At 38.1% G+C, this 16766-nt stretch overlaps 1 protein-coding gene across 1 annotated transcript in view; it reads left to right on the forward strand.

Moving 5' to 3' along the window:
• Positions 1–16766, forward strand: part of LOC104620952 (inactive dipeptidyl peptidase 10-like) — an 81636-nt gene that overhangs the window by 13114 nt on the left and 51756 nt on the right. The window contains 2 exon segments of the mRNA XM_010287318.1: positions 9665–9717; positions 9817–9898. Of these exon segments, the coding sequence (XP_010285620.1) occupies positions 9665–9717; positions 9817–9898 (135 nt within the window).

Here is a 16766-nt window from a genome sequence, read left to right on the forward strand (position 1 = left end):
TTAATGTTAACCATAAATTATTACCAATGATATGCACTGGTTCTTATTAATCGTGACAAGTAATTGATGTTGATTGAAACAAATAAATATGATGCTCTGCAAAGTTATAACCTTGTCATTTAACTTCTGTGCTCAAATGCATCAAGCCATCTTAGATTAACTCTTTGGAATTAGATATAGAGCTTTCAGAAACAAGATATTCCACCAATAAAGGCAAAAAATTATGCAAAAATATAGAGAGATTTAAACATCAATATTGGCAAAATTTCCCTCTAGTTTTTTGCTTCCAGAATTGGGTAGAAGCAGTAGGATTCAAAGATGTGTTAGAATCCATCATCTCATTATTATAGACTCTTTGGGTGGTCGTTTCTCAGGGTTTACTCTGAAACCCATTGAATAACGTATTTGGAATCTCCGTTTGTGTATCAGAGTATTTAAAATTAGAAGTTCCATAAACTTTTTTTCAGATGTAGGAGGTCAGGCACAATGATCATAGCAGTCCTTTCTAGCTGTATGAACTATGAATTAATGTATCATTAACCGCGGTTTAAAATTAAGATAAGCTGAAAAGGTTTACAGGATTGTGGTGCAAATCTACAGTTCATGAAGGAGTTAAATTCTGTGCCTCTCTCTACCTCAGATATAATCCATATGAAATCACTCATTAACTCATGTGATTAAATTCTTGCTGTATCTAGGACCAGGAAAATAACAGCTAACGCTACACCTCCCAAGAACAAAAGGTACCACTTTACTGAAGCATAGTGTGAACCATTTCTGGTGTATAGCCCTAGGTGAGTTGAGCTTTAGTAGCAATATACAGTGTGAGGTTTCAATGTATTTGTTGCTATGGCATGAAATAACAGAATTCAAACCAATATTATTTTCATAAATACACAGAGTCAGTCCTTTATTGATATACTGTGTGTTTTATTCAAACACTTCATTTGTTGGGTCTGTGTTTTATAATAGTTTCAAGCGTCTGTGGCTCAAAAGTTAATGTTTCAGAGCTCTCTCTTTACTTTTTACACACTCGAGCAGCCAACTACATGAAACCCAAAAATGAGTTGTTTAATCCCTGTTAGAAGCAGTTCCTATGCTGGAGAACACCTGAAGTCAGACTGGACAAGCATATGGGGAACATCTGAAGTGAATGATAATGGAGTTTTAAAAAAAGGTGGATTTCACCTAATAATAAACATTATTGATTTTTTTTAGAACACAATTTGCAAAGTGGGTGGAGGATGCATCCAGCAGCTGTACTTTGCCTTTGGCAGTAGTCATGCTGCTACCGATTTCATTTTATTAACTCCATCACAGGTTTTACTAACAGGGGCGTCACACATCTTGTAATACAAAGGGAAGAAAAGAATATATAATTTTTATTGTTTTGTGAAAATTCTGGCTCAGCACATTAGATACTGATTTCATTCTCTTTGCACTGCAGTCCTAGCAAAGTCACATGTATTAAAGGTCATAAAAAGGAAACGAGGAATAGAAGTTTGTTATGTGAATGTTGATCCATTTTTTTATGGAGAGCAAGAAGTTGCTGCTTGGAATCCTGATGGCGTAAGGCAAAGTCTAACACCCTCCCCCTGTAACTTATTTGTGTTCAGCAGACTACCACAAAGGATGAAATCTGGCCACAAATAATTCTGTGTTCTCCAAATGCGTAGCCAAATAAAGAGTTGTATATGACATTAATGACCTGCTCAAAGTCTTTTCTCATTTTCATTGCTGGAAATCTGAATTACACCAGTGTACACTGAGCAAAATTGAGAGTAAAGCATCACTAGCTAGAGGAGAAATAATTTAGATAATAAACTGTATAATTTGTATAGCTAATATGTATAGACTTTATATAATTTTTTTATTTGTATAAGCTGTGATTTTGTATAGAGAGTGAATTTGAATATATAGCAACTCGACTTCTGGAAAATACATAATACAATTACTTGTTTTGGCTGGCACAGTTCCTGCTACCTAAGAATTAAGTAACAAAAGCCAGATCTCTACCATACAACAGAATATGTTACAGACCCATCCAACCTCCTTTTAGTCTTAATTTGTATGTTGTCACACTGTGTGTAGATACTAATTGCGGTCTGAAAATGCTGTGTCTGGATCAATGTCATGTCATGCTTGAGAAGCTAGACCAAAGCCCTGTATCACGAGCTCAGGCACAACAAGCTCAGCTTTGCACTTCATTGCACTCCCAGTTAACTGGGGTTAAATCATGTGGAGTTAGATGGGGTGTGTGCGTCTGTGGGATAGACTTGCCCAAAGTCATCAACACAGTCTTGTATTGTCTGCTATTTTCATAGAATCTTAGAATCTTAGAATAGTTTGGGTTGGAAGGGACCTTTAAAGGTCATCTAGTCCAACCCCCCTGCAATGAGCAGGGACATCTTCAACTAGAGCAGGTTGCTCAGAGCCCCGTCCAGCCTGACCTGGGATGGGGCATCTACCACCTCTCCGGGCAACCTGTGCCAGGGTTTCACCTCCCTCATTTGAAAAATTTCTTCCTTATATCTAGTCTAAATCTGCCCTCTTTTAGTTTAAAACCATTACCCCTTGTCTTCTCGCAACAGGCCCTGCTAAAGTCTGTCCCCATCTTTCTTATAAGCCCCCTTTAAGTCCTGGCAGGCTGCAGTAAGGTCTCCCCGGAACCTTCTCTTCTCCAGGCTGCAAGCCCAACTCTCTCGGCCCGTCTTCATAGCAGAGGGGTTCCAGCCCTCTGATCATTTTTCTGGCCCTCCTCTGGACCCTCTCCAGCAGCTCCGTGTCTTATCTGTGCTGAGGGCTCCAGAGCTGGATGCAGCACTGCAGGTGGGGTCTCACCCGAGCGGAGCAGAGGGGCAGAATCCCCTCCATCGCCCTGCTGGCCACGCTGCTTTGGGTGCAGCCCAGGATACTGTTACGGCCTTCTGGGCTGTGAGTGCACATTGCCGGCTCATGTCCAGCTTTTCATCCACCAGTACCCCCAAGTCCTTCTTGACACTTGCTTTTGATGGAACTGTGTTGCAAGCATAGTGCATTAATTTCAGTAATCCCTTCAAAAGGTCTCAGTAACCATCCTGTGCATCTGTATTTCATTATGTTCTCTTCATATTCTCTCTACTCTGCATCTGGTACTTGCTTTTTATTTGTAGTTCGTGGTGTGTTCTGAAGGCTCCATTTTTCTTCCAAGACACTTTTATCCCAAAGGCAAAAGAGGAAGCAATATATGTTTGCATTTCTGTTTCTAAATTGAATTTCTGAGTCTTTAGTGAAGGTTTATTGAAGGTTTGATCTTGGAGCTGTGAATGAGGTTCCGCGTGTCATCGTGTGGGAGTACTTCCATGTATGATTGACAGATGAATGATTGGTTACCTTTTATCTTGGCCTTGTAATCACTTTACCATGACAAAGTCTTTTGGTTCGGTTTTGAGCATAAGTAGATTTTTCAGTAATTCTTCAAATGCTTAATTCAATTGTAGAAAAGAGGATGAAGGCAAAATCCTACTCGTGTTGCTGTTCTTCAGACTGTGTACAGCAGCCAGTAGTTCCTGCGTCTGGCACCCACCAAAGCTGAACCGTTTCACTAATGTATTATGAAAGATCTTAAAACGTGGGAAGGGCCATGGATGAATGAAGAAGTGAGTGTCCTTGGCAAGATGTATTCCTGTTTATTTCCCTGCTTCAGTGTGTCCGCTCCCTTGATTTTTCAGCTCACATGCCTTTTGTGATATGTACTGTAACGCAGGTTATTAATTAGGAAGGATCATTTTTAGTTTTAGGTAGTCCTTTTTTTCAGCTGGGCTCAGGAACATTTGTTTCTCAGTAATATTGTGGTGTGTTGTCCCAAATAGACAAATGTTACCTCTTCCCACAAATCTTGTCTCATCTTTTATTAGACCAACTGATGTAGCTGGGAAAATAGGAAAGCTTTCAGGCACACAAACCCTTTTCCAGGTCAGGATCTCTTAGCTCTGAACTGCCTAATAACTAACTTGTGCCTGTGAAGCAACAAAAACAGTTTCTAGATCTTTCTCATTTTATGAATAATACTGTTTGGGAGGTATCTATATATTGCAGCAGTTAAAACTTTCTGCAGCTAAGGCAGATTATTCTATTTTTAATTCTGATTATATCCTTTAATTGGTAGAATAATAATATAATCATTTTTCATTCAGACTAGTAGTGTCTTAAAACACTAGATTTTGTTTTCCATGCGATCAGAAGTGTAAATTAACCCATAAGAGATCTGATACCTCACTGATGAATCATAAAGATTGGTACAATTTTGAACCTTAGCTGAGAAACTGCCTCCCTTTCCAAGTCAATGTGTGTGTTTTGAGATAAGTGGGATGGGCATGATGGCATATTCTGCAATTTCAGTCATTTTATGTTACACTGCTGCATTTTTTTTTTTTTTTAATTAATGGAAAGGGCCTGGCTTTTAAATAGTCTCTGTTACTTGCTAGGTGCAATACAAATACATAGATACCTTCCCTAGAAATATTGTGTGTGAGATATACCTCATTCATATATACCTCATTCGGCTGGTAAACTTCAGAATAACTGAAAGTACTACTGCTGTATTTCATATACTGTCACTTTTTATCATTCGTGCTCAGATTGAGTGCTGTTATGCCCTGTGAGAAGTCTTATTTGAGTCTGAAAGGCGAATTTACAGAGTCTAACAGCACTGAGAACTGCAGAGATGAGTTCAGAGTATGGGTGTCTGCATGGGTAAAAATGAAAATATGGGACAGTCAGTTTACTACCTTGCAATAGGTCGTGCTAGCAAGCTCGCATCATTATTGCTCTAAATAAATAACACATGCAAGAATATAATTGGTCTATAATATAGGAAATGGATAAAGGATACATTAAGGTGTTTGGCATGCACGAGCATTTTGTGATTATAGTGCTGCAAGGTTCTAATGTCATCAGTTCTCCTCCATTTCCCTGGAGCTGAGGGCCCTCATCATCCTGTAGAAATACTGCTAGTGAGGGGTTTTTGGCAGCGTTTTAGCACAAACACTATTCTGCTGAGAGATGTTTTCCATATTACCCAAGGACAGCAAACTGAATATTTCCTGGAGTACAGAATTAGTGGAGGGTGTTTGGCTAAGTGTATATTGCACATTGTTTTCCTGCATCTTGCTGGGCTATGCATTGAGGTCCATGACAGTATTCCGTGGTTAGAAACCTTAGAAAGACAAAGACATTCCTTGAGAGGTAGAGAATAAAGGACATCTAAAATCCAAAACAATATGTCATCTAAAAGTTCAGATCGTGATTGATAAGTGTGGGCTTTTTTATTGGCTGTTAGCTGAATAATAGATACTTATTTCAATAAGTGTTGACTTTAGCCATTTGTCTTGAGACACTTCTTTCACCTTTTTCTTTTAGGTCCTTTGTAATATAGTTCTGTAATATTTTTTTTGTTCCATACACAAATGCAGCTAACTTTTTTTCAATGTTGAACAGCGTCACATGAAAGCCTGTCTTCCGTTTCTAAATTGGTGAGCAACTGAATTCAGAAGAAATAGATGATACACAACAGTTGTTATCTACTGCATTCTGTGGCAAAAGAAAAATTAAATAAATTATATTGAGTGGGTGGCATGCTGTCTGTCTGATCTAAAAAGCCTTTTTCGCAGTTCTTGACATTGTGGAGAACATTTTCCAGCTTATCATAACAGAAACAGGCAAGTTATCCACTTGTCAGAAAGGCCTGAACCCCAGCAAGCATACATGCCACTTCTGGAGGTAAGGCTCCTCACAGTGTCCCGCCGAAACATGTAGAGTTATATTAATAAATCATGCAGGCCCTTTACCACTCTTCATTTTCTTCCACTGATATGACAGTGCAGAAATTACTGTACTGCATTTAATATTTTAAAAGGCTTTGCTCTCCTACATTGCTTCACTTCTTAGGGACGTTCCCTGTGTCCATATTTATTAATTGATTCTCCTCTTAGTACCTAGAAGATGAATCTTTTTTCGCTACAAGCTTTCTCCCTTTTGCTTAGTTTCACACTACTTAAATATGTCATTTTCTTTGTCAACTGGAGTAATTTACTGTCTATGTTTCAATATTAGCCTTAGTTCATTCTTCAAATACCACCCCAGTTAGAAGGCATGGTGTACAACAAATGTTTGAAAACATCTTGGACTAGGAATGATAGCACTTCGGATTTGAATGGTGAAGACGATGACCAGCCTTCACTGTCAATGCACCGTCAGAGGGGTCAGTGCAGCCCAAGCTTTACCTGTGTGAGCCCTCAGTGTATTTATTTGCAAACTCCGTCATAAATTAACAGATTTTTTCTGATTAGTGCACAGCCCGCAAAACAAGAGTTGCCGGGCAGAATCCCTCAAGCCTTTTTCAAAGGGGATGCAGCTGGTGGACGTGCAGATGGTTTGATCCTGGTATTTTGAGGGTTGCTGGTACTCCCTATAGTTAGTGTCAGGCTTGGTGCCTTCAGCTGGGCTACTCTTGTGTGATGGCAGATGTGGTATCTTAGGGATCAAGAGCTGTGTGGTCCCAGACACTGACATGGCTCTGTGCAAAAGGAAGCCACACAGCAAGCCTTTATACAAAACTGCAAGAGCTTCCTAGGCACTTTCTATAGAAGCCAGACTTGAAAAAGAAAGGTTTTCTACATCCTTTTTTTTGTGTTTAATTTTAGTAATGATTGTGTTTCAGTATATGGCTATTGCAAGCAGGATGAATTAGGAAACTTCCTGCTTGTAATTTATACATGGTGTCCCTATTAAGAAATAAAATTAACAAGTAGTTTGAGAAAAATGTCGGCATCCTATCTGAAAGTGACTTCATTGTAATGTTGGTCTCCTCTCGTTATGGAGCTCTCTCAAAGGTATTAATACTTTTAGCACAAAGATACTTCTACATGAACATTTATATAGATATTTTACCACAGGCAAGAGGAGAGTCCACATGAAATATGTTCTTCTTGTTGTTATAACATATTTTCTGTTAAAGCTGTTAAAATGACTTATTAGTTTAGCATTTCTTGTTGAAATACATTCTGCCTAATAATATAGTTTTAAAATATTTCCATTCTAAATACTTATCAGCTCTCCACACGATATCTGTGATATATTTTTCCCTTTTCCTGGAAGGGCAAGAGACCCATTCCTCTTCGCTGTAACTGGCTGTGCGAGACTGTCCCCTTCAACAGGTGCCGACAAGTGCCCCTCTGAGCAGCCTCTGGCAAAGTATGCCCTGTGCAGAAACCACCGTGACTTAACTGTTTATGTCCCTCTGATCTGCTACCTCTTACCTCTAGCGATAGAAGATTTATAAATGAAAGCAGGAGCTTTGAAGCCAATGGTTTGTCTCATTGTCTTACCAGCAGTCCTTGAATACCTCTATATTGAGACGCCCTCAATCGTGTTATTACCAAGTTAATTTTCCCCAGAAACCTCACTTTAAACATTATGCTATGTCTACTTCTACTACGTATATAATTAGATGTGCGTATATATATAGTATAGAGACATGGTAGTAGTAGTATAGTAGTAGTGTGTGTATATATATATATAGTAGTAGTATCATAAACATCATATGTTTATGATAGCTATTTAGAGAAAATTAATCAAATTACTTAGAATATTCTTCTAGATGTCTTTTTACCTCTTACAGCAATCATAATACTGTTATAATTTGACTCTCTCTGTCACATTTAGCACTTCTCAGAAGAGACTGGTACCTTGCATGACCAAACACTTTATCATAAGCTGTAATATTAAAAAAAACCTAACAGTTTTGGGGCATACTTATTAATATACGTGCAATTCTTCTCACTGAAGTAACGCTTTTGATGTTAATCATGATAGACTTGCAAAATGGAAGTTATTCATGTCTAAAAGGGAAGTTTTATACAAGGGAAATTCAACTGTGGCACAAAGTACAGCTACTAATCTTACAGACCTTTGTGGGCTTCTTGCAGCATCAGCCAGCAAGGATTTAGGACATGCTGAATTCTTGGTGTGAGTTGACAGGGAACTAATAATGGAAACACAGTCAGCGGAAGGATGTTTCAGATGGTTCTGTTACTGAATGACATCCAGGCAAAATAACAACCTCCAAAACCCCTCTCATGTGCGATAAGGGCAAATTCCGATGGCTCTGTCCATGTGTCGTCCTCCTTTGTCTCTCTTCTTTGGAGAGGATACTGAAAGATTCCTGATGCAGAGCATATAAACTACAGAGTTCCCAACACATATATCTCTATCAAACCTTCGGCTTTACAGCTGTATCTGTTTCCATCTAACTGGAACTAGCCTGATACCGTCCAGAAATAAGTCCTTCATGTGCCAAGAAGAGAGACTGTAACTCTGTAGACATGAAGCTACAGTAAGTCTACTGAATGTCACCCTGTGTTTCTTTCTGACAGTAGTTTACATTAAAAATAAGAGTTTCTCTTAGTACAGTAATAATTAGTCACAAATATATGTTACATTCCAAGACCATGAAGTAATTTCAATTCATAATAAAACTAATTAATACTATGGAATTATGCTATTTTCATAATGTGAGACATAGTGGTAAAGAAATGAGCTAGGTTAAAACCAATCACCCATGTCTGGAAGACAGCAAAATGTCTGTTATGCACTATATGTATATAGACTAATGTTTGACTTTAGAGAAAATGTGTAATAGTTTGCTTTGATTTTAGCCCTTCGGTGTTGTAGTACATCACATTATACACTGTATCATGCTGTTCCCCACCATGGATCTTCTGGGTCCACATACATCAAGACTTGATATTTTGCACTTGACTGAAATCAACAGAATTGTCATTTAACTTCAACAAAATTTTCAACAAATAAAGGCAGCATCATAAGACTGTACATTACATTTGCTTTCTCTCCCATACAGAGAATCCTGGGGTTTCTGAGACCAGAAGTTGCCGTTAACTTCCTGATGAATTAGGAAAGTTTACTGACAAATAGCTCTTCGTTTTACCCAAAATGTTGCAGACAGGAAATCTCAGATAAAACAAACTTACCCTGAATTTCAAAGAAAGTCCATCAAAAAACAGACTGAAACACATTTAAGGAATGCCACATCAAACAGAGCCCCAGAAAGCTCTCAGTTTTTCTGTGCTGTGAGCCATAGCACAGAAGATCTGTACATTCAAGCTGTACATAGCAGGTGGTCAGAAAATATCATATGACCCTGTATCTGTCTGCATTTCAAGTAAAATAACTGTGATGCCTGTACAATCATCCTGACCATAACTTGATGAAGAAATACAGGAAAAAGTGATTTATTTTCTTAATGTATGTTCTTGGGGGTTTTTTTGTATAGCTTTGTTTTGGTTTTTTAAACCCTTTTGTTAAACAGGAATGCAGATTATTCTGATTGGGACCTTTTCTGTGCAGTTGCTGTACAGGTTAAATGTCTGGTTAAATTAGTAGATCAGTACATGTGTCCTTCACACAGCATTCAAACACTGGTTCAAGTCTATTGGTTATAAGTAATTCAGTAAACTCTTTCTTCCCATAGTAAAGATATCAGTGTTTAATCATTTATCACAGATTAAAAGACTGTGACTATCATAATGGTTGATATTTATTTATTAGTCTGTATTTAATTCAGTATTTGTTTTTGTAATTCTTACGCTTTCTTTTTTTGTGACAGGTTTTTCATTATTCTTACACAGCTTCGTATGTGATTTATAACATACACACAAGGTAGGTCACATTGTTTTTTCAATATGGTGTCATTGTCAGTGGTTCTGTACATAAGGTGATGCCAGTGTGTTCAAGTAAAAATGTTTACATTTTTTCAAGGGAAGTTTGGGAGTTAAACCCTCCAGAAGTAGAGGATTCAGTTTTACAGTATGCAGCCTGGGGCATCCAAGGACAGCAACTGGTAAGCAGAGTCATTAACAATGCTATGGTTTAATAACGTATTTAGTCCAGACAGACTGAAGCCTTAAGATAAGTTTCGTTACGTATTTCTGCATGAGCCTAGTATGATCTTGTTATAGCTTTTAGGAAATCTATTTATTTATTTATTTATTTTTATTAAAAACTTGTAAACATGTTTTCCCAGTCCAGTCCCAATAAGCAAATTGTACAATTATTGAAAGAATCACATCTTCATCTAAATATATACTCAAGTAATTTTCAGAATAACCGTCTTTATGGCTACTACTGTGAGAGTCCATGCTGAAGCAGGCTTTTCCTGAAGGATGGCTCTCCCTGGAAGGGACCCAGGCTGGAGCAGTTCATGGAGAACTGCAGCCTGTGGGGAGGACTCATGTTGGAGAAGTTCATGGAGGACTGTTTCCTGTGTGAGTGACCTCACGCTGTGTGAGGAGTCCTCCCCTTGAGGAGGAGGGAGCAGCAGAAACGACGTGTGATGAACTGACCACAACCCCCACTCCCTGTTCACTTGTGCTGCTCAGGGGGGAGGTGGCAGAGAAATCGGGAGTGAAGCTGAGCCCAGGAAGAAGGGGGAGAAGGTGTTTTAAGATTTGGGTTTATTTCTCATTACCCTACTCTGATTCGATTGGTAATAAAATAAACTAATTTCCCAAGTCAAGTCTGTTTTGCTGATGACGGTAATTGGTGGGTGATCTCTCCCTTGTCCTTATCTTGGCCCCCAGGTTTTTTATTATACTTTGTCTCCCCTGCCCAGCTGAGGAGGGGAGCGACAGAGTGGCTTTGGTGGGCACCTGATGTTCAGCCGGGGTCAACCCACCACAATTGTTTTCTACCAAAATCTTTACCATTTTTTATGATCATAAATCATCCATGACCATCATGACCGATGTCAGTATTAGAAGAAAAAAATTGTGGTTTTAGAACAGCAGTGACTTTAAACTGACTTGTGTTGGTAGTTGAAGGCAAGAGACTTATAAAAGCTCCAACTCTCTGAATATGAAATTCAGATAATCTGTGTTACAATGTTCTAATAAGCTCATTAATGCTGCAGGTATGGTCCCAAAGGAAGAAGGGGGAGAAGGTGTTTTAAGATTTGGGTTTATTTCTCATTACCCTACTCTGATTCGATTGGTAATAAAATAAACTAATTTCCCAAGTCAAGTCTGTTTTGCTGATGACGGTAATTGGTGGGTGATCTCTCCCTTGTCCTTATCTTGGCCCCCAGGTTTTTTATTATACTTTGTCTCCCCTGCCCAGCTGAGGAGGGGAGCGACAGAGTGGCTTTGGTGGGCACCTGATGTTCAGCCGGGGTCAACCCACCACAATTGTTTTCTACCAAAAGTTTTACCATTTTTTATGATCATAAATCATCCATGACCATCATGACCGATGTCAGTATTAGAAGAAAAAAATTGTGGTTTTAGAACAGCAGTGACTTTAAACTGACTTGTGTTGGTAGTTGAAGGCAAGAGACTTATAAAAGCTCCAACTCTCTGAATATGAAATTCAGATAATCTGTGTTACAATGTTCTAATAAGCTCATTAATGCTGCAGGTATGGTCCCAAAGCCTCTTTGCATGTCTGACTTGTTCATGCAGAGAAGCTGTAAGTTGAATGTCTAGAGAATATACCCCGTTGCTTATATCATTCATCAAGATGGTGGGAGTGTAAAAATTTTTTCTGGTTAGAATGTGTTGCATTAAGCAAGTAGAGGCAGATAGGAAAAATAATTGGAATGTGCTTGGTATGTTTTAATAATTAACCACATTAATTTATTAATAATGAGAGCATGGTGACAAGATTGATGGTAACAAATATGTAGGTTGTTTAACAGGCAGTACTATGGAATGTTCCAATTATGTAGGTTGTAGCAGAAAGGTGATGCATTTGCAAAACTGAACAGAATTTAAACATATTTTAAATTAAATTGCAATTCATGAGATTTGTCTGTGCTGTATCTCTGATTAGTAATCTAAAGTGTAACTAAAATTATGTCCAGTGATTACTGAGAAATGAATTTTTTGTTTTCCTGATATGTATCTTAAGAACAGGGGCAGACTTACCAATCATAAACTTCAGAAAAATAATAAACCAGAATAATGCTATCTTTATCAGTTTTGCCTAGATTGCCATTCTGGAAATATGTATGAATACTTTCAGGTACAGGCACAGATGGAATCCTGTTAAGTCTCAGAACTGCAAAAGAATAGGTGGTCATTTTAGGTACAACCTTAATCATCCAAATTTGAAAACATTGGCATAATTCATACTTCAGTGAGGGTAACATTACTCATCTTTGTTAATGTCCCTACTAAAGTTAATGTCATGCTTTAAAAATACCTGTTCTACTTTGGGCTTTATGGTGCCATATGGTCTGCAGAATTAGGAAATAACAACTTTGATTAAAACACAAAATCTTCTGTGCACTCTGAACGGTACCAAGTGTTGTCATATCGATGTACACCTGCAGTGACAGTATGCTGAAGATCACCTCCGTAAGAATTGCCAATAAGGAGGATGTCCTCTTGAGGTTGTTTATGTGATGAAAGGAGGTTTCTAAAGTGACAGAAGTGCCTTGCCACATTACCCTCCCACTTCAGCAGCAAGCCAAAAATGTGGAAGGAGCATGAATGAACAAAGACTGTTGTGAATAGTGGTTGTTGCTGCTGTCCAAAGGAACAGCTGCCTCTAGCAGAAACGGGACAGTAGAGATCGTTCCAGCAGAATAGGTTAGGCAGAGGAAAGAGGTGTGACTGAGGACACATTGCCGTAATGGTTCTCAGTTATAAAATTTGTCATTAGAACAAACACTTTATCAGTGAGTTTTGAATAAAAATAGTACAGGAAGCGATCAGCAGGGAAACTGGTTAAAGAGGAAGTCGTAAAGGGAGAGCTAATCCGTCAGCGGTAGCCATCGATAGCATGGGCGTGGGTTCAAAGAAAGGTGCAGTCTCACAGATCCACGGTGCCAAACACACTACGATTGGTTTACCCAAGTCCCCCCACAATACTTATGTGTCTTTTCCATATGCTAAGGAACTAGTAATAATTCGTGGGAAGTAAAACAAGCAGTGGAATACATACTCTAAACAAAATAATCGTAGCGTTATTTACCTGAGTAATCTCCAAGAGCCATTCATTAAAACTGAAGAACAAGTGCAGAACAAACTAACTTTATATACAAAACTTTCATCCAGAAATATCCATGACACGTACCCTGTGGCCATCACATAAACATAGAGTACATGTAGGTCTCTAAAACGCAGAGGAGCAGCACCCTTCCGGGTGCAGTGCAGAAGGGAACAGCAATACTATAGCTATGACTGGTCAGCAATGTTGGCACAAGACGTGAAGCACAAGGCACAAGTGTGTCTGAGCCAAAGATCCTAACTTTACACTATAACTATTTGGAAGGTCCTGGATTAAGTCCAAATGGTGAGGGGTGACACATGGACTTGGATCAAGTATTTTCAATAAATAGGCTATAGTGTAAAATAAGATGTTTCCAGTGCTTAGTTCTGCAGAAGATCTAACTAACAATGTAGCCTACACAGGAATCTTAATTTGAGTTCTTCAGATGAGGGAGAATTCTCAAGAGTTTCAAATAGATGAAGAGAGAAAAAAAATAGAAATAAAATGTTTGAGCAGAAATATTTGTATGAAGCCAGGAACTGCTTACTGCCCAGAGGAGGGAGTACAGCTGCAGTGAAATCAACTATACAGTAATATTTTACATCCTTGTGAAAATCATGCATAAGTCTAAGTTGTCTACTGTTAGGAATAATTTCTAGGGCTAATGGGACAGCAGGCCACATGTGGCTAGTGAAGGTTTATATCAGACACCAGATGACTGGGCCATAATACCATAGTTTTGAAGCTACCACCGTGGGTGCATGTTATTCCAGTTTCTTGCTATTTATCTAGAGTAGAGGATTTCATAAAGATTAAGAGAAAAGCTCAGAGAAACATCTGCTGTTTAAGTCATGACATTTTGCTGGTGAAATTGCAAATGTTTGCCGTTGGGGAGAAGAAACTTTTATCTAATGAATTAATGTGTTTTAAGGTCACATAGCTGTTATTTTTGAGAACTGTCTTCAAGGTCACACTCTTTAAATGGTTGCCTTTTAACAGTGTTAGACCTGTGCCAATTCTGAAATACCATTTCTGTGTGTCTTAGTATGTTAGAGAGCTGCGTAGGTATTTCCTAAATATTTCTCATATCTGCACGTATTTGATTAAAATTTTGAAAGAGGTCAGTTGATTCTCTCTTTACCTCACCTCTATAGAATCCATTACTGCAGCATTAAGTATTTCCAGGGAAAACAAACCAGCACAACTACATACCTAATTGGTTTCATCAACATTTTTCTGCCTCTGGTTCACTTGATTCGAGACCTCATGGCATGTGTCTGAGAAAGAGATATCCCATGCCTGGTAGGAGGGCTTTACTGAGGAGGAGAATTCTTTGGGGGGTTTTAAAGGGCCTCTGGTGTTGAAATACCCAGGTTTTTATCCAATGTTCTCGCTTCTTTGGCCTTATCGTCTCCAATAGTTTGTAGCAAAGGTTTTCACGTTCCGGTGCTGCACCTGGCTTGTATCTGGCACAGGGGACGCAGCCCTTTCTGCCTGGGTCTGTCCATGGAGATGTATTGCAGTAGTTAACCCACGACAAAGCCTGAATACATAAAGTGACCTCTGCTCTCCAGTGTATGCAGCGTCTTCTGTGGAAGATGTAGTGTTTCTCTGCAGTGCTTCTTGCAACAGGGATAGTTCTTCTGATTAGTTATCAGATGTATTACTTCAAGTAGCTCCCGGCGAAGTCTGGTTAGAAGTTGTTCAGTTGGACGTACCTTTTTCTTAGAAGTTTTACGTAAAGTTTCTTCTGCCTGGGTGGTAACATGCTGTTTATTTTGAAAGAAATACTTTATTTTCACCGTATTCTATGAACACATATCCACGTAAGTCACTTTGCCTTTGTATTTATAATAGGTATTTTATATTATTTATTGCATTGAGCTCATTTTTCTTTTGATATATTAAGTGTTTTTGAAGGGAGCTTGAGTTATATATTTGGCTGGATCAGCATAAATAATGACCAATTGACTTATGTATGAATGTCTATGCATAAATAAATGCATATTTTAACAAAGCAGAAATCAAGAAAACAGTAAAGCTATCCAGAATACTAAAAAGATCATTTTGTAAAAGCTCGATGGCTTTCCTTGTCAAAATTTGATGCCATCAACAAAACATAGCATTATCAAATAGTAGGACTGAAGATGAGCTTTTATATGCTTTAATGTAATTTAGGTCATAGTTGTGAAGAATTACCTATTCTGCTGTATACACAAAGAACAATTTGTTGACTGTAGCTGAATTGTGGATTCAGGATGCTCTCATCAATTTTTAGAAAATATTTTAAATATTAGAAGACAAGAAATTGCCCTCTTGTTCCGAAAAATGGAACAGGGTACTCACAGATAATACGGCTTAGGAGCTGAAGCTTTTACAAAAAGAATGAAAATAAAAAAAACAGTGAAAAAGAACCTCACCTTATATTAAAACTACCTAAAAACAAGCATACAAACAGAAAGCCAGAAACAAAACAGAGCTAAATCTTCTTTAATTGTTATTAATAAATGTACCAGTTCAAAAACTCTCTACCCCTCTGCTTTGCAATCAGTCACCCGTATCCTGGTTGTCTTGTTTGGAGATCCATTGTGCCTTCCCCCCCATCAACACCTATTGCCCCACAAAAAAGCAAATAGCTATCAGATTGTTGAATTGCTGTATTAACGTGACATTTCCAATTTAAGAGAATTGCCTTCTCTTAAAAATTCTAGCTTTTTTCTATGGCTTTCAGATACTGTTTTAGGTAATAGAAATACTGCAGTAGAAAAGTTCTTTGAAGTTACATTATTTGCCAAGTACCCAGATAAGCACTAGACTAATTTTACTAAATGAGAAATTAGCAGGACTGTGCTAGACACACACCTTGCTCAACAGATGCTTTAACAGCCATTAGTTGCTGAAAGCTTCATCTACTGTTTGCTCTATCAAGGTTTAGAGTACAACTACTATAAAAATTGGTAACTTATCTTTCCGCAAAATATTTGCCATGTGTTTTCTTTTTGCATAATTAATGCTGTAGATACCTGGCACCCCCTCCTGGCAAAAACACTTCCATTTGCAAATGAAGAAGAAAAGATCTCTCGGGGTTCATGAGCCAAGTAGAAGCTTAATTAATGCTAATGAAGTAATCCTAAATAAATATATTTAATCTGCTGTTTTTATTTTCAAAGACTTTTGCTCTTTTGACTTGCTGAATTTTTATATGAGTAACTTAAAATCACATATGGAAATATCAAGACTTTATTTCATCATTTTAATCATGGTGCTAATGAGGCAAATGGCAGTAAAACTGAGAGGAAAACGTCTGCTTGAATTTATTCTGAACACCAGAAATAAACAAGAACATTTTAATGTGTTATTAACCTCAGGTATGATTTCTTATTTAAAATGTATGAGAGGTTCCTTACAGAACTTCTGCACTTCAAAGCATATTTGGAGATCCTTTGTCTGGCTGAGGATGTTTCTATGAAGAAAGGGAACCTGTATGGTTGAGCATTGCCCACCTAGTTGAGTCTTAAAGGACTTGACCATAATTCTAGCAAACGATGAAGTCATGCCCTTCTGAAGGCAATGAGAAATTAAGGAAGCTACTAGAGCTTTTTTATTTTCTCTTCCAAATGCTTTTATTACATTTGTAGATTCCAGCTGGAAAACTTACTGTGTCGGAGGCTGAGGATTTGAACCACAAAGTGCAAATATCTACAGAAAAAAGGCATGCA

The sequence above is a fragment of the Phaethon lepturus genome, unplaced genomic scaffold, assembly GCF_000687285.1.
Source record: "Phaethon lepturus isolate BGI_N335 unplaced genomic scaffold, ASM68728v1 scaffold7320, whole genome shotgun sequence".
Taxonomy (NCBI): Eukaryota; Metazoa; Chordata; class Aves; order Phaethontiformes; family Phaethontidae; genus Phaethon; species Phaethon lepturus.